Below are 22,497 nucleotides of genomic sequence, written 5' to 3' on the forward strand. Positions count from 1 at the left end.
CTCCATCAGAATAGGCGCTTTATACGCCTGAGTAGTGTCGGTTAATTTATAACCACTCTGTATTTATTTTTTCTTCCGAGATTCTGAAGAAAATTATTTCTTCTAATTATTTTTTTTATCAGTCTTAAATTATTTTTCAATAATTTTGTGGCTCAAATTCTATAGCGGGCTATACGAATTCGTCGGCTAATTATTTGTTAATTTTTCTTGGTCAGCAAATCATTTCTCCTACGTATTTATATTTGCCGATCCCTCAATAATTATTTCTTGAATGTTTTCAACACTCATGTTACTCTATCAGTGTCATTTCCCTAAAATGCTTTGTAATATGCATAGACATTCGCGTTTTCCGGCAAAACCTAGACAGCGAATTAAGTAATCCAACCTATTGATAAACCCAAAAAATGAAAATTTGCACATTCATTTCTCTGACACATAAGAGAGACGAAATATATTATCTATTGCAAAACACATATAACCGAATTACGCGGCCTGCATAAACACATACAACACATTCTTATTGTGGAGCATTTTCGCCTTAAGGCCCTTGGGTGACCGTCACCAACAGAACGCCAAGCTCCCTCAGGGAGAGAGAAAAAGAAAACCTGTTTTAGAGAAGCTGTCGAACGAGCAACAATTTTTCCATCTTCTGGTTCGCGCTGTCACAGATAGAGGTTTGCTTAATCTCTTTTTCTCGTTCAATAAAATAAGAATTTGAAGGAAAACAAAATAATCATCGGTCTTGGTACCCCGATACCTGAAATAATGTCTTGAAGCAACGGAACACTAGACTACATGGTAAGAAGTAGTAATATCATGGGGATGTCAAGACCACTGGACGATAAGATGGAGGAAGATTCGAGGAATTGTCAGGACACACGCCATCAACTTCTAGCTCGAAGGAAATAGCTGATAATTATACATGCCTTCCTCTACTAAAGACCTGGACCCTCCCTCATAGGCTATTCCTGTGGCCATCACTCTTTGCACCACCGGGTGATGGATATGACACACCTGTGATCTTCAACGCTACGGAACTGGGTTCCGTATCAACTGATTCAACGCTCCACACGATCATGGCCATTTTCTTCACCGCCATTGAAATCCTCCCCCCCCCCCCGTATATGAATGAGCTAATATCCTCCAACATCACATCCAGGTCTGGTATGTTAATTCTTAAAATTCAAAAAGCTCTCTTAATTAATAATCTTCCCATACCGAAATTATTGCAATGAACCCGAAATTGTTAATTCAATGATCATGTGATACATAGTATAACTATTTAAAACTACTTTCTTTCTTCTCGAATGTTCTAATTGTGTTTTCAAGTGCCTTTTTCTTTTAGCTGTCATGTGTGATCACGAGTCCCCTACCCCTTCCCCCTTAAGTGGAAGATTCAAACCTTTCACAACATTCCGGTGTGCACCAATAAGTTAGAAATTCTTCAGAGAAATGTTTACAAGGTGTATGTACAGTTCAGTGGTAGTAGTATTAATCAGTGACCAATAACATTTCTGTCACCTTTTTTTTTCTGTTATCGATAGAAAAACAGTAAAACCTATTGGCCGATCCATTGGCTTCAGACTAAATGATTAATCAATTTTAAGATCAGACAATACAAGAAGATATCCGAATAAAATCAGGAAAATAAACTTTTTTTCATACGCACCCTACTTTGGCAAAATTGGTCCAATAGGTCATGACTTCCTGAGACAAGGAATACTCGGCCCGCGTATAGTTCGTCGTGAAGTGCGAAAGTCCAGAGACCAGAGGAGCACCGAACACGTAACTCATGTCCTCGCCGGAAATGCACCCCAACCTCGGTGAGAAGTCACCTTCTTCCGTCTGATGCTCGAACACGTAGAAGAACGTCCTCGCGTTGTGACTCGCGGTGTGATAGTTTCCAGCTCTGAGCATCGGAGCCACAGTCAACACATCACTCAATGCCTCTACCGTCGTCTCGAATATGTTCAGGGGATGCTGTTCGGGATGCAGCCAGTCTGTGTACTCGTTAAGTATTGTCAAATAGATCTCTTGCAGGTGGAACGTGAACACGTTACGCACAAGTGTCCTAAATATCCTGTCTCTCCTGCTCGCGTCAATACCGAACCGCTCCTCGTGGGCAGTGAAATAGAAATAAGCCTCTACTTTCGTGAGTCCAAAAAGCAGATCGTATTGCCCGAAAAGGTCTTTGTAGTTCTTCATCAATATAGCAGGCTCCTTGGGAATCACTATACCGTCTATGGTCGGTCCGAACGCCGTCAAGTGATCTGGTACGCTCAGCTGAACACGCATAATGTCGTTTATGGATCGCTGGCGGATGCACTCTACCAGGGCGGTGTTGTCCCGAGTCGGACAGTCAAGAACAGAAGCTAGGTACCGAGTATGAGTCGCAGCGTCCCTGGCTAGTGCCCAAGGACTGAACGCCGACCCGCTTTGCATTATAGCTCGTTGGAAGAGACCTGCAAGTACGAAAAAAACCCTATTAAAATGTTGTCATTTTCATTCATTTAAATTCCTCATATAATCCCATATAATCTAATTATTTGCATCGACATGATTAATTAATCAACGAACAAGTCTATCACCACCATCAGCTGTCAACATATATATATATTTCCCAGAGAAATCCATTCTAGAGTATCACAATCGATGCAGCGTTATAGGCACGGGCAGTTAACACGTGCCCTTTGCTCAAGGCAAACACCAAACAGGATGCAACGAACCGGCCCTTTGAACGAGAAGCAGCAAAGTGATTATATACTGCATATATGCATACACACACACACACACGTGTATATAGTAGTAGTAGTATGTACGCGAAGCACGATATACACGGCTCAGTCGGTAGTTTCCTCTTGACAATGAATTGAACTGATGCTCGCGCTCTCCAAGTGCAGTCCGACTGGACTCATTACGTGACCTCGTTAACGTATTTACTCATGGTATCATTTCATAAGATCTGACAGCTTCTGTTGCAGGCAATAGATATGATGCCCCTTATAACAGTTTGGGGCTCTCTACGTAATTCCGTACAATGCGCATTTTCCAATAATCGTACAATCATGCCATACGGTATGGAATTACACTGCTGTCCACCCAAATTGCAACACCAAGAAAGACAAGAGATATCGCAACAATATTTATTTTGTAGATAACATGTTGACCAAGCATCAAATAATTAAATTTATAGACTTCTGTGAAGTGTGGTTCCTGCCAAAATCAGTAGCCAGAGTAGCCGCCATTGTTGGAGATCACCGCTGCCACACGCCTCGGCATTGATTCAAAGAGACTTTGGATGTGTTCTTGGGGTACAGCAGACCAAGTAGCTTCCACGCGTTGCCAAAGTTGATCTGGTGTGGCAGCTGGGGATGTAATCTGGGTCAATCGTTGAGCAACCATGGACCACATGTTTTCTATCGGCGAAAGATCCGGAGAGCGAGCTGGCCAGGGAAGCAATTCAATCTGGCGATTGACGAAGAACCTTTGGACAATGCGTGCCACGTGTGGTCGCGCATTATCCTGTTGAAATATGGCTGTGGGCAAGCCCTGAAGGTAAGGAAGGACAACTGGCTCCAACACCTCGGAGATGTAGCGCTGGCTTTTTAAAGTACCAGCAATGCGTACTAGAGGAGTGCGAGAGTGATATCCAATACCGCCCCATACCATAATACCCGGTGCAGGACCAGTGTGGCGGTGCATAACGCAGCTGTTCAGCATCCTCTCTCCACGGTGTCTCCAGACTCGAATCCGACCATCGTGGTGTTGCAGACAGAAGCGTGACTCGTCAGTAAAGACAATTTCATTCCATTGTGCCGTCCACATCCTTCTTTCATCGCACCATTGGCGGTGGAGACGTCTGTGGTTCTGCGTCAAGGGTAGACGAAGCAATGGACGTCTTGCGGACAGACCACTCTGCTGTAAACGGCGTCGAATGGTACGCGCAGACACTGTATGATGCGGTACAGACTGAATGTGCTGTGCTATGGTTCGTGATGTGGCTGAGCGATCCGTCACTGCCATACGCACAATACGCCTGTCATCACGTGAAGTGGTGCACTGAGGTGGATGCGATCGAACACGTCGGTCCGTCGTACCCTCCTGCATCCAACGATCACATATCCGCATTACAGTTGTTTGGTTTCGTCCAACACGACTACCGATTTCCCTGAAAGATAATCCACAATCTCGGTAGGCCACTATCCTTCCTCTGTCGAACTCGGATACTTGATCGAAAGATGATCGCTGTTTTCTACGAGGCATAATTGATCGTTTTTTTGAAAAAACCACAAGAAAAACACAATTGCCGTACTTCAAATCGTCGAAATCTCCAAGCCTTAAATAGCGCTTTGAAGTAGCGCCACAGGCGCGCGTGATGTGCGTCTGCGCTGAAATTCTAATCATTTGCATATCTCACCTCCGCTAATGCATGTTGTAAATTTCATATTATTTGCATGCTTCCTTCAGGGTGTTGCATTTACGGTGGCCAGCAGTGTATTTAAAATTTTTGCTCTTCAAAGTGGGATCGATCTTTACACAATCGCAAGGATGAACAAATATACCTTCCTCCAAGTGTTTGTGGTTCTTCCACACACAAAGACTTGAACTATTTTAGAATTCGACAATTTAGAAAATTCAGCGCGTCGCGAAGAGAATAGCCAAGAAGACAAAACGGCACCAATAGCGAAAACCGACATCGACTGCGCCAATAGCGATTGCGTGAATTGGTACAAATGACCTTCAATGCATAAAAAGTTAGTCACGCAAGCAGCTTGGCGAGAAAAATCTGTCTAAAATCGCTGAGGTGATAAGTGTCGAGCTTGGCTTGGCATCGAGGAAAAAGTACACTTCAAGATGTAATCCAGAGAATTAAAGGCCCGTTCTTGGGTCTCAAAACGCATTTGTTTTTATTCAAAGTTTTTTATTTGTTTACTTCTAATGCATGGGTTAGGCTTTTGAATTAACAAGCACCACGCAGTTCATCCCCACATAAATAATCATTAAGGATTGAGAAAATATCAACTGCATCACCGCAAAAGCACAGAGAATGATGCCCATCGCTGTTGTATCGCTCATCTACACGATATGTGAATAAGTACGTATCGGCCGCGACCACATGTCCCACTGCTGAAGATGAACGATTGTCTTTTTTTAAATTTAATTACGCAGAGTCTAAAAATTGTATTGCTAATCGCCATGATAAATTTAAGTTAAATTTTGCCAACATTAATTCTCGCATAAATATTGAAACTATTATGCACTTATTTATTTCTCATGTACAAGCATTTGTTCTATCAGAATATTCTATATACTTTTTAATTTTTTTAACCCTAGCGATTTTGTTGATTGCCACTCCTTCCTCTTTCCCCTGTTTTGGATTCATCGACCATCAGGTAAGACGTGCACCACCACCAAATAATTAATTATTCTTCTATTATAGTTATATCCATCTATAGTACTGAATTGTTATAATCCTAATATAGAATGATATAAATATTTTAATCAAAATGTCTTATAAATGAAAATGTGAAAAGAGTAATGATGTCAGCATATTTTTTATTTCAACCCAAATTGCCAGAAATGACATACTAATTGATTTTGCGCTCACCTTTAGCCATCGGGGATATCATGAGTAAATTAACGCAAGCGGCGCCATATCCTTGTCCGAAGAGAGTGACGTTTGCCGGGTCACCTCCGAACTCAGCTATGTTCTCCTGGATCCAATGGAGAGCGGCCACTTGATCCATCAAGCCGTAGTTGCCACGCGCCGTCCCATCGAAAGCAGGCAAAAAACCTGCGAAAGAAAGAATAATAATAATCAAAGAGAAATGTCAGTCTTCTCTCACCTATCGGTGAATGTAAAAATGTACTCGAACCTCTATATTAAGTCTCTTGTCCACGATTCACACACAAGTTAGCTAACCCCTTTCATACTATTATTAGTGCGGAAAACAATATCTTAAAATCAAATTAGTTGTCTTGGACAGCGTTAGTTGTGCTACCTTTTAATCAAACCGTTGAATTATTCTACGGAACTGTCTGTGTCTAAATATATAACTATTCAAATCCATTTCTATAACAATTCCGTTTAATTGGATTCATCAGAGCTGACTAAAAGGTAGAGACTGTTACATGGTATGGCAGAATTAAGCAATATAGGTCATAAGAGATTCTGAGGGAAGAGTTTGAAGTCATAAATCACCGTGACTCTCAAATATACAGCCACATTTGTGCGAAATACGTGGGTACTGTCTGCAGAGAAGCAATTGTACGAAGGTTTGTTGGCTGAAGTGAAGATGAATTCAGAAAAGGTAATTCTAATTCCTCCGTGGGGAATCGAATCACCATCCTCTCACATGACGCTAGTACTCTGAGATGAGTACGCAATATGAACAATTAGCTGAGTTAGGTCTGACTGCCCGTGTACGATCCTGTTTATAGAATTTTGGCTGTACGGATAGAAGTACGTCGTTTCTGCAGCACGTAGCTTAATGATCTAACGCCTTTGTCCGGCATGTGAGATTATGGTGATATGATTCCCCATGGAGGCAGTTGTATTTTCTTTCTTGAATCCATCTTCGCATCAGCGAGCTGTTTGATTGGTATGAATAGCGGAGAGTGTGTGACATCATCTTCAGAAGAAGATATGGTTTGTCTATAATCAATATCTATTAGAATAAGTAATTAAATTGGGCTGGATTTCTCATTGTGCTCAATTTTCATTCTGTAACACCATTGGATACAGCCCCCCCCCCCCCCTGTTACTGAATCCACTGTGTTAGGCATCTGTTGATCCCTTCATTGATTCGTAAAGGTCCTATTTTAAGAAAATCGTTCATAGGCTTCTGATTACGTTTCTAAAACAAAGAAAAGATATATATTATGATGCAAATCGCATTTGTATATTATTTCACTACGTAGCAAGCAGGCCTCTTCTAAACCCGGCATCTAAAATTTTTACTACAGATTCAAAAATTATTCAATACTCTTTACTTATAAAAAAAAACAAGGTTCAAGCAGAAGCTAGAGAAAAATAAGTTTAATTTTCTGAAACAATTTATACATTCCATCTCTTTTGTTTTTGTTTTTTCACAAGTAAATGCTATGCAACGCAATGAATGATTTTGTGAACTGAGAAATATATATATATCTTGGTTATTTCATTATGAGACTTTTACTGTTTTGTTTCTGTAAGTTATTTAACTGCAGTTTGTTAGTAATAAAGGTCGTGTCATATTTTGAAATAACGCTGTTGCTTTGACTCATTTATTTTATGATCAAATTATGTAATGGAATTCACTCCGAATATGAAGGAGTTATCAATAAAATTTACTCCAAATACTACAATTATTCCATTTTGATTTTTTGAGTGTGAACAACTTCTCCAATCAACCGAAATCGAAATGCGATCTATTTTGAACAAAATATTATCAACGTTTCACGTCAACTTTGATTTAAATTTGGTTCAGATGTGATCGGTTTTTGTTCAAATGTGATCAAACCTAATCAATCATGACATTAGGTTTTGTAATTAGGTTCTTTCCACGTACAATATTCCCTGTGCAACACACACGCACACACCAATTTCATTTGCAAACGTACCTGATATTTAGGAAATACATTTTTCAGGACGTTATGTGAATGGACGAATATGAATCCATTACTGTACGAAAAACTTTCTAGAAAACTGGTTTTACAAGTACAGTGTCGTCGCATTCTCGTGGATTTCATGTAGCTGGAACATGCGCATGTATATATTTTTTTCTTTCCTGTACAATGATTTCATACACGCTGTGCTGAACAGTTTCCTTCATTTCGGACACGATTCGTGAAATTCGACCTTAGGCGCTCGCTATATGTCCAATAATTTCGCGCACGTCGATGCTATCTATCCCCGGGAGCTTGTTTTGCACACTAACGCTTGGCATATAGAAAGCCTTAATCAGGGGATGCACTAATCAAATGTGCGTATTGTTCCTGAATGTATCAAAGAGAGAGACAGAAAGAGAGAGAAGACCCCTCTCTTCAATGGAAACCTTTGCTATTAGGTTCGTGGATATGGCAAGGAGAAACACAATCATACAAACAACACTAATACTACTACGACTACTCGTGATCAATTGCGTATCCCATCAGCTACGCCGTGAAAAGCAGCAGCAGCAAAGCACACCCTCCAACTACCATTTCCTTCCATCGAATCTACTTAATGTAGACTTTCGGGTTGTTGTGTCCTAATTTGCTTAATGTTTTCAAGCAATGAGATATTATAATGTTTGCAATAACGATCGGGGTGATTAAGGATGAGAGAATGGAAACCTTATAGTATTAACCGACTAACTATTATGTGCTCCATATGCAAAACAAAGACTTTAGCGTGAGGAGGAGGAGGAGGAGGATGATGAGCATTTGCAACTCGCTCAAAGATCACCACACTAATAGGGTTTCTAAGTAAATATGATGGAGAGTAATAAAATTAAACCCAACAGCAGTTGCTTCTCACTCATTGACCCGTTCGATTTTTGGGAGCTAAAGCGTTCAATAACAACAGAAAAAAAGTGTTTTGGAACCTTTACCATAACACTGCTCAACAGAAAATAATAATGTTAATGTTCTTAAGGAAATTTTAACTGTTTTAGGGTAGATTGGGAGAGGTGCGTGCTGCTGATTCCAAAACTGGTGTTGGTTTTGTCGAATTGGCTTTGTATGATAATTTTTTTTTGAGGTAATGTATACTCCAACAATGTGATATGTATGGTGCTCACATATTGCCATTGGAATTTAAGATTCACTTTATCTCATAAACTAGAGCCAATCTGATAAACGGGGATACGCAAACATCATCCCAAAATCACTGAAATATCGCTGCCGATGATTCACTATCTATTTATATCTCACAGTTTCAATGTTATTTGTAGGCTGCTTATGGTATTGCTGTTACGGTAAGTATCATAATTGATATGACTGGCGATCATACATAATAACCGGTTTTTATGCATACTTAACAAATGTCTTGGTAAGTTTGATAAATTTATCACTTTTACCAGTGATTATGTCCACTACTCAAACGTCGTTGGTAAATTCGATACTGAAAATTTTATACTGGTAAATTTGATACTTACTTTGTCTCTTTTGTGTTGCGTGTGCATGTTATTTCGTTGTTGATTTTTTATCTTTACTTTTTTTTGTTTGACATTGATAATTTTGTCTCATTTATGTTGTATATTTGTCACTTTTTTTAATTTTTATGTTCATGTCGCATGTTTTATATATTTTATTCATTAATTATCATGTAAATTTTCAATCATCAGTTCACGCATCACAGCTTCTGGATGATAAACATGTTTTACAAAACTGATGTTAAATCTCTGTACGTTGAAAATGAATGAATTTGATTTGATTTAATTTGAAAACATTGCCACTTTCAACGACCATTTTGCACAGGAATAAAGCCTAGTTGGTAAATTTGATAAATACTTGAAATTTATCACCTTTATCTGTGATTATGTATAAGTGAATGTGATAAATATGAAAAAAAAATCCAAATGTGTCTAGTATGTGTGATGAACATCATCGGTCCCCTAAAGTTTACGATCGCACTCCAATGCAATGGCACAATACAAGTATGAATTACCATGTATAGTACATAATATAGTACGAATTATCATATTTACCAATGAAACTCACTGTTAGGGAACCACGGAAACAAGAGTAAACATTTCGAAAATGATTTCTGAAGCTCAAGAATTATTGTTTAACTAAAATATTTCACCCATTTTGGCCATTTGCCCACCTCTGAAGAACTTTTAAAGTAGTCCATCGTTCAAGTGGGGGGTTCTGTTTGGTATATATGCAAAATGTGGTGGCGATTGGTCTAAACACACACACGCACGCACACATACACACAATTTCATATATACAGATACGCCCATATAATGGAGAAATCTCTTGCAACATACCAAGGACTCCTAATCTGTAGTTGATAGTGACAACGACGACCTCGCCGAAGCTTGCTAGGACGCTGCCATCATACGGGTTCCCAGAATTCCAATCGTAAGACTCTCCATGGATGTAAACCATGACTGGTAACCTGACGGGCTCTCGACCAACTGAAATGCAAATAGAATAGACATCAAACGTTGTATTCTAGTTAATCCTGTGGTTTTTCCGCTTTAGTAGATCCCTTTGGCTAAGATGAATTAGTCACCTGTAAGAAATCTGTATGGGTTTTAGACGCATAATAATCTCGTATTTTCAAAGGAATATTCAAAATTTTGATATCCTGCCGCGTAAATTCATAGTGAAAATGAAATGAAACAAATCATGATCAAATTTAAGTTACACCTGCATCTATCATGTCGTGAAACTATCGGTAATATATTACACAAAATCTCTGTATCCAGATCGTTAATAAATGGTAACGAAAACTTTTAACACTAGCGCTAGTCAATTTGCGTTTTACTCTAGCTCAGATTGGGAGAAGTTTCGACAATATTTGGCGTTCTAAATCAATTCATAAATCTCGCGTGCTTCGCCAAATTGGAAGCGGTTACAAACGAAAATATACTGTTATGGTCTCTCTAGAAACGTTAATGAATCCCTTGAGACAATCTGTTGTGGATACTTCTTCATTTCTACTTCGGAGTGGCATTGTATCCATTACACTTACTTAGTGGAAATAATAATGAAATGATAATATTCTTCTTTTCTATGGGTTCGCAATATTAAAAGATTATCAATTAAAAACAGGCACACGCAAGATATTTTGGGATATTTTTAGACTTTGATTAATACTCATATTACTGGGATCTATTTTTGAGGCTTCAATAATTGTATTCCGCAGCTAATTTTTTTTTGTTTTAATCTGTTTCAGGATGAGATGAATATCGTTAAATTTTTTCATGAATTTTTTTTTTCAGAATGACACCTTGTGACACTTTTTTTTGTTAGTGTTAACGTGTGACATTTTCTATTTTATTGGTTAGAAGTACATGGTACTTAGGAACTTATTTTATTGTGAATGTTGTTTAATCGATTTATGTTGCTGTCATGTGTAAAAATTTCATAATTCATTATATCCAATATATCCGTTCATAATATATAGGAATTACTTTGAGGAATTATTATATTGACAATATATCGAAGTTTATATATATTATCCAATATATCCGTTCATAATATATAGGAATTACTTTGAGGAATTATTATATTGACAATATATCGAAGTTTATATATATGCTGCAAACATTCTTAATTTTTTTAAATTATTTTCGCAATGCTTTTTTTCCAGTTTATTCAGATTCGCCCGGTCCAAAAATTAATTCTGCATTTTATACCCGTCCGTAAAAGGTTCTCGGCTGAACCTTTCAGCCGAGTTCATATTTCAAATATTTTATTGTAAAAAGAATATGTATCTCGGCAAAAGAATAAATCCGGTGGGAACATTCATTCATTCAGATACCTTAAATAATATGTGTATAGCATTAATAATATAATATTTTTTGAAAAATTCGCTGCTGAATGCTGAAAAAAATTTCACGAACATTCTAAATGTCCAACAACGCTCTTTTTAAGCCTTTCAAATGAGCCAATGACCCAATAAGCCTATTTTGATCACTATGATGGGTTTTTTTTCCACCTTATCCACGGCTGACTGCTGGCAATTGAACCACTCGTGGTGAACCGAAATCAAACCGACATGAATTCAACAAAGGTGCACGATAATTGCACAGAATGCGAAGGAGGTGCCGCCATCCATTTCCAAAATTAAAAGTGAAAAATTGACAATTGGTTGTTTTCTTTTTTTCATCCCTTCACCTTTTTTTATACGAAAAATATGAATTACAAAACCAAAAATATGTATTCCACTTATAGTATCATAGCATTCCGAAAAGAAAAAAAAGTACATGTATATGGTTTTATATGTGCAGACTCTTTTCATCACTTTCTCAAAAACTTTAGATGTTTTCCAACTTTTCCTCTGAGAATAAATATATTTCCTCCTGTTTTTCACTTCACCAGGTAAATCGTTAAACGTAGAAAAAAAAATACAAGTGCCATTATTTTTATGAGTCAATGATATACAGGGAAATAAACTCATCACATTTCAATAAAAAAAACCAATAAAAATAGGAGAGTATCAGTAATATATACGTATATTAAGGAAATAAAAAGGTAGAAAAAAATCATTAGAGTTGAAAAGAGACGAAATTCTTTGAATTGAATTCTTCAGTAATAAGACAACAAAAGAATGAGAACCAAATAAGCAAAGAAAAATTCTTTCCAACATTTTTTATTTCATTATTTTTTTCCTCTGATAAGGTATTTCTGTAACTGCAATTCCAAAGGCAACTTATATCCAATCATTAGACGAAGAATGAGAAAGAAAAAGAAGAAGAAAATAGAAAGGAGGAGATGGTATTTCTCGAAGATTCTTCGAACCCTTCCCCTAACATTAATTTTTCTTTTCTTATTGTTGTAATTTCGTGGGGTTTTTTTTTTCTTTTTATTTTCATGCCTTTCACCTAGAACCATTTCTTTATTTTTTGTTGTTTTGTGGACGCAGGTGGTTTTTCGTTCCAGAAACTTCGATCCAAAGACTAGGATCCAAAAAATATCTCCAAAGAAGGGGAAAGTCTTTTGCATAATGACGTTGGAAGAAGAAGAAGAAGAAGAAGCTTCTTTCTTAGAAGAGGATCTTTAGAATTCGATAGACGGATGTGTGTTCACGTCTATTTTCGGTTGAAAACACAGTTAAGGAGCAAAAGGATGGTGGATGTTAAGGAAAACGAGAGGATTTGTAAGCATGGAATAATAATAAGCGCTGTTTCTGGTTTCAAAATAGGAAGAAAGATATTCGAGGAAATATTAATAATATATAGAGAAAGAGTTTCTTTATAAAAAAAAAAGGAGATATGTTTAGTAACGTTGGGTTTGTTTGTTTTTATTAGGTAAATCTACACAATGAGCATAACGTCGTCTGTAGGTAAAGCGATTCCTCGAGGGTATTTCTATAACGGAGATCCCCTCGAGGAAATTTCCTATTCAAGGAGACTGTTGTCGGTGGGATGGTGGAGGCCGATTTTGTTCACAAAACCCGAATGTAGATGATGATTGAGCCAATATGTATTTTGAATTTTATGCATTATATACAAATAAATACAAATAGAAGGCCAAAACAGGCGAAATGCCCAACGAGGTGGCTAAGAAAATGATGTCCATAACATGTTATGGTAAGTGTGATAAATCGGATATTTAATATAATAACTAGCTATTAAAAATAATCCCCAATTGTCTCGGTAAGTTTGATAAATTTAGCACTTGTACTGGCAATTATGCATAATACCCAAGTGGCGTTGTTAAATTTGATGAATGATAATAAAAAAAATATCACCTTTATTTTTAAAATGAGAGTTTGTAAAAAAGGGAGTCATTATATCGAGGTTCAATTTAACATATATATATATATATATACTTATCTATAATATAATTATAGATTTTACACATCTCTCTGCCTATCTTGCCATGGCCCGAGGCCCTCGTTTCTTTGGAGCGGGACTACAGCATGAAATCCGAGAATAATTACGCTAATATGTAAGATGTAACTCCATAAAATATGGAGTCCTAGAACACAAGCACCCTCATAGTTACGACTCTGGTTTGAAAATAACTCAACCCTGATAACAATTTTGAAGTCAGAAGATATTTTGGAAAAAAGATAATGTTTCCAATAGCATAATCAAAATTCAACGATTGATGAAGGAGTTCATCTTTTTAAGAAATTTCTTCATGAATAAAATCTCTCAATGGTAATTTCCGATATTTCTTCAAGCTCTACAAAAAAAAGTTACTCGCATTTAGCGTTTAAAACCGACGTACACACTTGATTTCTCTCATTTATTTATGTATCAAATATTTTTTATTGATTTGAATTTCATCCAAAAAACGATGTTTTGTGTTTTGTAAAATGAGGTTAGGCTCCGCGAACAAACACTCACTCAAGGAGTTCCCACAAGCAAATAAACAGATAAATATTGAATAAAGAAAATAAATAAAACATGAATGAAATAGTCGATATACGGTCGCTGCCCCCCTCCCTTCTCCTAAGTATTAAAAACTTCCCATGAAAATCAAGGATGGTTTGACGCTGGAAGCAAGCCAATCGCGAGGGCGTCAGGGTGTTAGCTCGGCTGCCTTTCAGTCTCTCAGGCCTGCTCATTCACATGCGCGTTAACGCATCCCTCCGATGAAGGAGCTTCACTGGTGTGTACCTCTGTACTCCTTTTTAAAATAATAACAACAACAACAACAATAATGACGCGTATTTGGGAGAGAAAAATAAAACTGTCTCGAAAGACAAATAGTGTCGATGCTCCAGTTCTCTAAGCACTATGTCTAACTATCGAAGTTTCAAGACGCAAGAAAAGCGGATAACGATCTGGAACTTTCCTTAAGAATGTTGTCGTAGACAAAGTTGAAGCATAGATCAGAACAGGGTGAACAAAAAACCACTGACTATTCTTCTTAATTACGGTAGCGAGCGTTAACGAGTCGAGCCGGCCTTTTGTCGTTGATTACAAATGTGCGAAGGTGCAAAAAAAAGCAACTTTGACCTTCCACTGATCTCCTTTGACGCTTGATTTAGCTGGGAAAGTCGAAGTGCAGTCGGTCCCGCTTGATCGGGATCAACAATATCCGATGATGCGGGGAACAATTCAATTGCCAGCATCAATGTTAATGAAGCTTTTCGTATAAATCATACATCAAACATGGAATGGAATTGTATTTAACCCCTTTACGATCACGGACGTAATATTGCGTCCAAATGCCAGTGGAATAAATTAAAAAAAAAAAAATCTCTGTATTTTCTTTCCTCTCTCCCTTCACCATTGCGAAGCTTTATAGTAACTCTATAACTGAAATTGCTTTTCCTTTCCCTCCTTTATTTCTATATATTTCTGTAAATAATTTTTTCCCATATATACAGTGTATTATTCTACTATATACATGTGAGAGCGAAAGCGAACATGTTGGGTGAGGGTGAAAAAAGACAGAAAAACTCTGCTATCTTCCTTATTAAAAATTTCCTTCCTTCATTCCTTTTCCTAAAGTGCTTTTAGTTCAGAACGAGGGTACCAGATTTATCGCCGATTCCTCAGGTAGAGATATACCAAATTAGTTGTCCAACTCTTGTACGTGAAGTGTTTAATTACTTGATCGCAATACCTAAAATTACTTTTTTTATTAAAGTTAACGCCCTCTGTTGGCTGAACAGATAACATAAATAAAACAGTTGAATGTACTAAGACAACTTGAATACTTGGAGGCCAGTACCTACTCTCAAATGTATGCATGTTTTTTAATCTTAATTTAGTAACATATTTGCACTGGTTCCAAGTGTTTCATTCAGTAAAAATATTATGTGTGTAGTGGTTAATCTGCACGAACAGTCGACGTGTGGAGGGAATTTTAGATTACGCGCGGAAACGTCGTTAGAATTATCATATTAAGCGGTGAACTTTAACAATGTATCTATGGGAGACGTTTTGGTGCCGGAGGATTTTATCCTTTAAGCGGGGAAACCGATTTGGCGTTATCCGATCAAGCGAGGCCGACGGTTTGTGTAACGAGATTACTTTATGTACGTATTTCGTCAAGTTGTTGTACAATTTCGATGTTGTACGAGGGAAGTTTCTGTAAAGCAGAAAACTATGTTCCAGTCATTAAGCAAAACGCAAAAAAAAAACATCTTGGAGATTTTATTGCACCAATTATATAATGAAGACACATATTTTTTGAATCAAGATTCGTTTCATAATTTACCACGAAGTAGCCATAAAGATATTAATCCTCTTAAATCGGTGTGATTCTGTCAGGGTAGAGGTTTTATTACGCTGAAGATGGAAGATATATATGTATATATTTGAATCAGCTTTTGCCCTGCGGGTAACAAGAAAAGGAAAATTATTTCTATAATTTTTAAGGGTTTCAAAAGATGTTAAAAAAAATCTCCAAGAGAGCGTATGTGAAACGTGGCTACAGGATTGATTTATATTTATAATTTTTTTTAAGTTTAAACAAAAATATGAAAATCTAATTGTTTTTGTAAAATTCAAGCATTTACCATCTTTGTTTAAACATACGGAGGACAGATGACACCACCGGCAGAAACATAAAAAAACAGAAATCCGGTATCATAAATACGTTAGAGGCCAAAAATATATTTGGAACATACATTTCGTCACGTACCAATTCGTAAGAAACTGCAGTTTGCGAATTGTATATGCGATTAAACAGTAGTGATATCAGTTTTCCCGAGAGTTTAAAAAAAAATAAAAAAAGTTGATCCGTATCAAACATTTTTCATGAATCAGATGGTTCAGAATCAGATCTAAATCGAAGATTTTGGTTTATTTAGTCAATAAGGAGACATCGGAGCTGAGCAACAAAATGAAATAAGAAATTTCCAGTGAAATGCGTTTTTCAGCAATATTAGTCATAATGCAAAGAAGTAGTATTACAAAAACGGCACAAAGAATTTCTCAAATTCACTGAACGCACGCAACAGATTAAAATTTGCGAAACAATTCGACGTAACTTATAGTAGTACTAATAAAGCCACTATACGAACAGCATTTTTTAATACAAATGCAAATACAACGCCACAACAGACAAAATGTCCAACGAGGTGGCTGAGAAGAAGATGCCCATAACAAATATGGATGTCATACATTTCAAAATTACAGTAACAAAATTAAAAATGCAATAAAAGGAAGTGCAATTACGGTATACTCTTGTATTTTTATGTGAAAAATATAAAGTTATTCGAATAAGTGAATCTTTTATGAAATGAATACAGATAATTTTCAAAAGTTATAAATTGTAGTGATACAAAATGGCTATATAACATATTTGCCATGTTTTTAACATTTTCTTTTCCTATGAACGACAATTAAATTTACTGTAATTCGCAGTAGCTTTTCAATTCCTACTTAATAATACATGTTTCTTTAGCATTCGTATCAACCTTTGGTAATTTAGCCGATTTCTGACGAAAATTTGCAGTATCTGTATTTTGTCGTTTTTGATTCCACGATTCCCGTTGTCTTTTCTAATGCCAGTGTTGTCATCCTAGTACTGATCAATGTTTACTGTGACATTTGCAGTAGCTATATATTTTCCAGCCCTTAAAATGACTTAGCAATAATTGGAGATTTTGTCGAATATTGCATTTTTAATGATAATCACCGATATCCTGCAATTAGGATCGCAACTTCCTGTATTTTTCTCGGTGTGATGTGGTTTACCTTTCGAGAGTGAAGGACTGTTTTTTTTTGACAGATAATGATACCACTAATGCAAATTGCACACAATTGGAAATATTAGTTTCATTAAATTAGAACTATTGTTTCAAGGCTCCCTGAGAACCACTTGTAGGCAGTCCGCAGTTAAGAAACGCTGCATAAGAGCATGTTTGATGTTTCCTGAAAATTTTGTATTTATTTTCCCCGAATTTTCCATTATTGAACAAAACAAAATAAACTTTGAATGTGATGGGAACACTTTGGTAACTTTGTAACTTCAATACCCATGATAACATACTCTACGGACGTTGTTGCTTTTCAACACACTTTGCAGTAAATTTTCTCGAAGCAAAATGTAACTCCTAGAAAATTCATAGGGCATATTCCTCAGCAAAGAAATCTGGATAAGTCAGGAAAACCAGTGCAACATTCATCCAAACGCTGTGTACGATGTTTTCCGTTAGGAGGTCAGCAGTAATTAAACGGAAGCACTCGACCTTTATCGTTTTCCGGAGTCTTGAGCGAGGAAACTTCGCAACTCGAGGACAAGACATTCGTTTTAATTATGCATGCCTGAGAACGCGCTCGCGCCCACTTCTGCATTTACGACACTCAAATTTACAGCCGCCGCACTGTCAAGAATAACAAAAGTACTTCTCTCGGCGCATATGTACATACCCTGAGTAGACGAAACAACACGTGACTTTCTGTACATGAGAGGTGGGAGAAAAGGACCGTGTGTACGTGTTAGCGAGAACGTAATTAAAGTCTAGGATCTGGAAAGGGGGGGGGGGTTGACTTCTCTTCACTTTCATCGAACTGCTGCTGCAGCTGAGGCTTTGCAGTATTTAATCGACGCGACGGACGCCAGCGCTCTCCAAAAGCGACCCAAGACCTTATTAACTTGGATGAGGGACATAAGAGACGGTTACGGTTTTGAACGCGGGCTCGGGCGACAACTACGGGGACGGGTGGTGATGAGAAGTGAGATGGTTATAAATCGTTCTGCACTCATTACGGAATTAAGCATCTCGAGCGAGAAGACCCAGGGAAGAGGTTGCTTTGCGTACAATAGCCAGCCACCCCAAACATCATTCTTACGGAGAGTCAGCCTGATGCTTCGTGGGTGGCTTTGATGGTGGTGATGATGGTGATGAAGCTCCCACGTCCGTCAGAAAGTTGTTCGCGCAGCTTCCGAAGTTGATTATGGTGGCGCATTCGTTTCAGTCACCATTTCTCATTAGAAGCTTCTGACATTCCAGAAATTTATTTCGGATTACTTCTGGGATCGTGGTAAAAATCAGGAGGGAGAATGAAGGAAATAGACCCGAGGTAGATAGAAGTTTTATGCATGGATTCAAAAATTTATGGAAGAGTTTGGAAACGATAAAATAAGCAGGGCTGAGCAATTCCCAGGCACAAGGTCGCCATGGAAACTAAAATTTTGATTTGACACCTAAACTTGTTTTGTGCAACCACTAAATTACAGGCTGAGATTAGTTTTTTTGTCTAAAACCTTTTTCTGCCGCATAGATTTCTTTTGCGATTCGCCCAGCCCTAGAAGTAGGATGTAAGCATTTATTTTAAAACATCAAAGTTACCTTGAGTTATAAATTCTCTCGAGTTTTTTCCCCTAATTGTAGAGGTAACAGTGTGTAGTATAGGGGAAGGGGCTTGTAACGCATGGTCCGTGGGTCACGTTTGGCAAGCGGAATTTTTTGTCGAGGCCCCGCCGATCATTTTCAGAAAAAGGGTAAAACATTGAAAAACGATTAACTTTATAATTAATGAAATAAATAAAAATCGATGAAGAAATGATTCTGGATTAAACGAACTAAGTAGTTGATGAATAAGTGAAACAGACATAATATTTCGGAATTATTAAAGCGGTAGAGGGAGTTGCTCCAGACGAACCTAAATAGGATTGTAGCGTGGGCAAATGAATGAAGCGTGTCTTTCATCGTTGACAGTTGTGCGTGGTCACTCATTTTGGTCCTAACAGAGCACGTTTTACTTATGAGTTGAATGATGTTCTTATTCCGGAAGCAACTGAACTACGATCATCGATGTGGGCATCCTAATTGATGAGCGGCTTAGGTTTTCTGAACATTGTTCAGCAAAAATGTTTTGGTGAAAAAATCGAAGAGAAATACTTGGTTTCATTCCCAAAAAACCTCTTCGCGTTCCCCTGAAGTGGTCTTTTACTTTTCCGGGGCTTAGTTCATCCTGGACTGGAGAATACCGTCAGATTTTGGAGGCCGTACTTACAGACTGACATTGACTTGGTCGATGGGGTGCAGAGAAGAGCCACGCGCACACTTGATGGCACACCTGGCTTAAACTATGAAGAGAGACTTACTTTTTTGAAACTTTTTACATTGGAAGAGCGCAGGTGTCGATTGGAGTGGGGGAGGGATACGATTGAAGTATTTAAAATTTCCAACAGAATGGATAGGATGGACCATGAGTTATTGATACATCATCAGTCAACTGTTTTGAGTGTGTTTATCTGTAATAGGGTTGTTAATAAATGGAACAGCTTACTCCGGGGGTCGTGAATTCCTATACGATTGATACGTTTAAAAAAGAAATACGATAAACATGTTGGGAAAAATCGATAAGCTATCCACACTTAAATGAGGCAACCATAATTTTCGTGGGCAGTATATTTAAATTTTATTATAATTATTGGTTTTTTATTGCTCTCATTAGGTCTCCGCATTTTTGATATAGTTTAGATATTTGTTCGTCATGCACATTTTTTATGGGCATCCTTTTTCAGCCACCTCGTTGCGCATTTTGCCCGTTGTGGCCTTGGTATTTGTATTTGTAGGAATAAGTGGAAGAAATCATTTTAGTATTAATTATAGAAATAATTCCACAACAGATGAACATCTTCAGAATTACTGGAAAAAAATAATTGTAGAATTTTTGGAACAAATAATTTCAGAATCAGTAAAAAAATAAGTCAATGAGAGAAATAATTTCTTGATTTCTGATAGAAATTATTCCACAATAACTAAAAGAATAATTGTATCATTATCGAAAAAATAATTTCAAGGTATATTAAGATATATTATATTCTGAAATTATTTTTAGCAGGAAATCAGCTACACCCAACCCCAATTGTGGCACCAATGGGGTTCGATCGTCACGATGAGAGTTCAGAACGATACCCACACGACCACAGAGTGGCAATCTCGAAGTACTGATCAGTACCCTAATTAAAAATATTAACTTGAATCCTCAAAACCGCGTGGTTCTGACAGGCATAAACTCAATTAGCATGGTTAAAGGCCGTGAATTTAAGGTGTCAGCTAAACCGGGTGCAAAAATAACCACATCAATTCGTCATGTTTTAGAGAGGATAACGGTTTAAGTTCTTTATGCATCAAATTATTTCATTTCACGTGCATGATGTTTATTTTAAAAATTATAAATGGACAGTGGGACTGTGAGAATTCGTATGCGGTTTTTTCCAATGGTTAGGAGAGAAGCCAGAGTGATCAAATGAGTGCTCTTCTCCTGATGATGCGCATAGACGCACTTGTGATTCGAGTGAAGTTGCAGATCCCTGCCAATACCTCTCCAAGTAAGTGCACGCAATAACCAAGTATTCTACCAAAGTTACGTTGCGTTACGTTATTGGTATCAATATCGTGTAAGTGCTTTAATTAATTTTTGTTTGCATAGTGGAGCGTTGCTGCACGTGCATCTGAAGATTCCAAATACTCGTGAGCGCAGCATTCAAAATTGCATCTTGAGATGATGAGCCACTCACAGTGGGAGAGAATATTTCTAGAGTCGACTCCAGAGAACGCAATGGGAGGTCATACCCACACATTTGGGATTCCATTCCATGTACTTCGCATATTAATCATCACCGATTCACTCTCTCACACACACACACCCCTACTCACTTGAAAAGTGACTTAATACGTTTCGTCAGTGGATTCCGGAGTAAGGGAGGGCTAGTGAAATTAGAGAGAGAGAGAGAGAGAGACAAGGGAGAGGGAAATGATTGAACATACGTCCTCGATCGGGTAATTAGGAACGGCCAATAATATCGACTCTGGGAAAGGTTCGCAGGAGAGAGGTTCGGTCGGTAATCGGTGGAAGCCGATGTCCCGTCGAGCCTGCATGCATGCATGCATGTATGCATGGAGCAAAGACCTCAACTGAGAGAGAGGAGATACGACACAACTCAGTTGGACAATTTCCCGACAACACGTACGCCGGGTGGGAAGTGGACAGACTTTTCCGGTGTGACAACTGAAAGTAACACATTAACCTTTCCTGATAACGTCGCTATTCCTCTCCAGCATCATTAAGTCCTGCGTTCCGACGAGTATATACATGCACCATATATATTATCTGAAACTTTTACGTGATGAATGACTCTTCCTAATGAGAGTAAGATGCCAAAGCGCATACATATATGTATATGTACACAGATATGTGTGTGCATAAGTGATAGAAATGCATTCCTGTCTTAGCGACTTTCTTGGTATCGATCCATTTCTGGTTATTTTCAGTAAAAGAAACTCATTTCCGTAGTATTTTGCCATTGTAATTCATGCCATTGTAAAAATGATCTCTATTAAGAGAAATCGCATTTGGGGAAACTTTTGTTTCCTGACCAAAGTAAATCTTGAAACACTTGAAATAGTTTTGAGAGCTCCGGATGTTAGAAATACATAAATTTACGACTGAAAGCCGTTTGAGCTCTTTGTCTGTGGAATTGAAAGAAATTATGGAAGTAGGCACATAAAGTAAAAAAAAATATTTTGCATTGTTTTTTTCTCAACGTTTGAAGTTTAGTAAACTCTATTTAGTAATTAAAATATACGCATTATCCTTATATATGGTATCAAATGATCAATCATACAAGCATCATGGAAAAGGTTATTAATATTTTTCACAAATGGTGAACCATCCTGTACCTTGGGACAAAATACGTTCGTTTATATGTTTAAATACATAATTATTTTTTTCCAATATAATTTGCTATTCAATACCAATCTATTCAAATCCAATACTATTTTACTATCTAGAAATCCATTTGTTAAGACAGCTATATCTGATACGCACTGTTTGTTGATGCGCACGGTGCGATTCTAACGCGTAACACGAAACACCGCATGAATTACTGGACATTCGACCGAATGTCTTCGGATACACCTATGTTCAAATATCG

The 22,497-nt window shown here is 37.5% G+C and overlaps 1 protein-coding gene across 1 annotated transcript in view; it reads right to left on the minus strand.

Moving 5' to 3' along the window:
• The window catches only part of LOC149067453 (neuroligin-4, X-linked-like), a 165,973-nt gene that overhangs the window by 16,853 nt on the left and 126,623 nt on the right, over nt 1-22,497 (minus strand). Inside the window, exons 2-4 of the mRNA XM_089252658.1 lie at nt 9,957-10,106; nt 5,609-5,794; nt 1,670-2,462 (exon numbers count right to left, since the gene is read on the minus strand). Of these exons, the coding sequence (XP_089108784.1) occupies nt 1,670-2,462; nt 5,609-5,794; nt 9,957-10,106 (1,129 nt within the window). The remainder of the gene's footprint in view (nt 1-1,669; nt 2,463-5,608; nt 5,795-9,956; nt 10,107-22,497) is intronic.

This window comes from Pholcus phalangioides, unplaced genomic scaffold (assembly GCF_987345545.1).
Source record: "Pholcus phalangioides strain wild (caught in Gottingen) unplaced genomic scaffold, Ppha-v1.0 ptg000030l_1, whole genome shotgun sequence".
NCBI lineage: Eukaryota > Metazoa > Arthropoda > Arachnida > Araneae > Pholcidae > Pholcus > Pholcus phalangioides.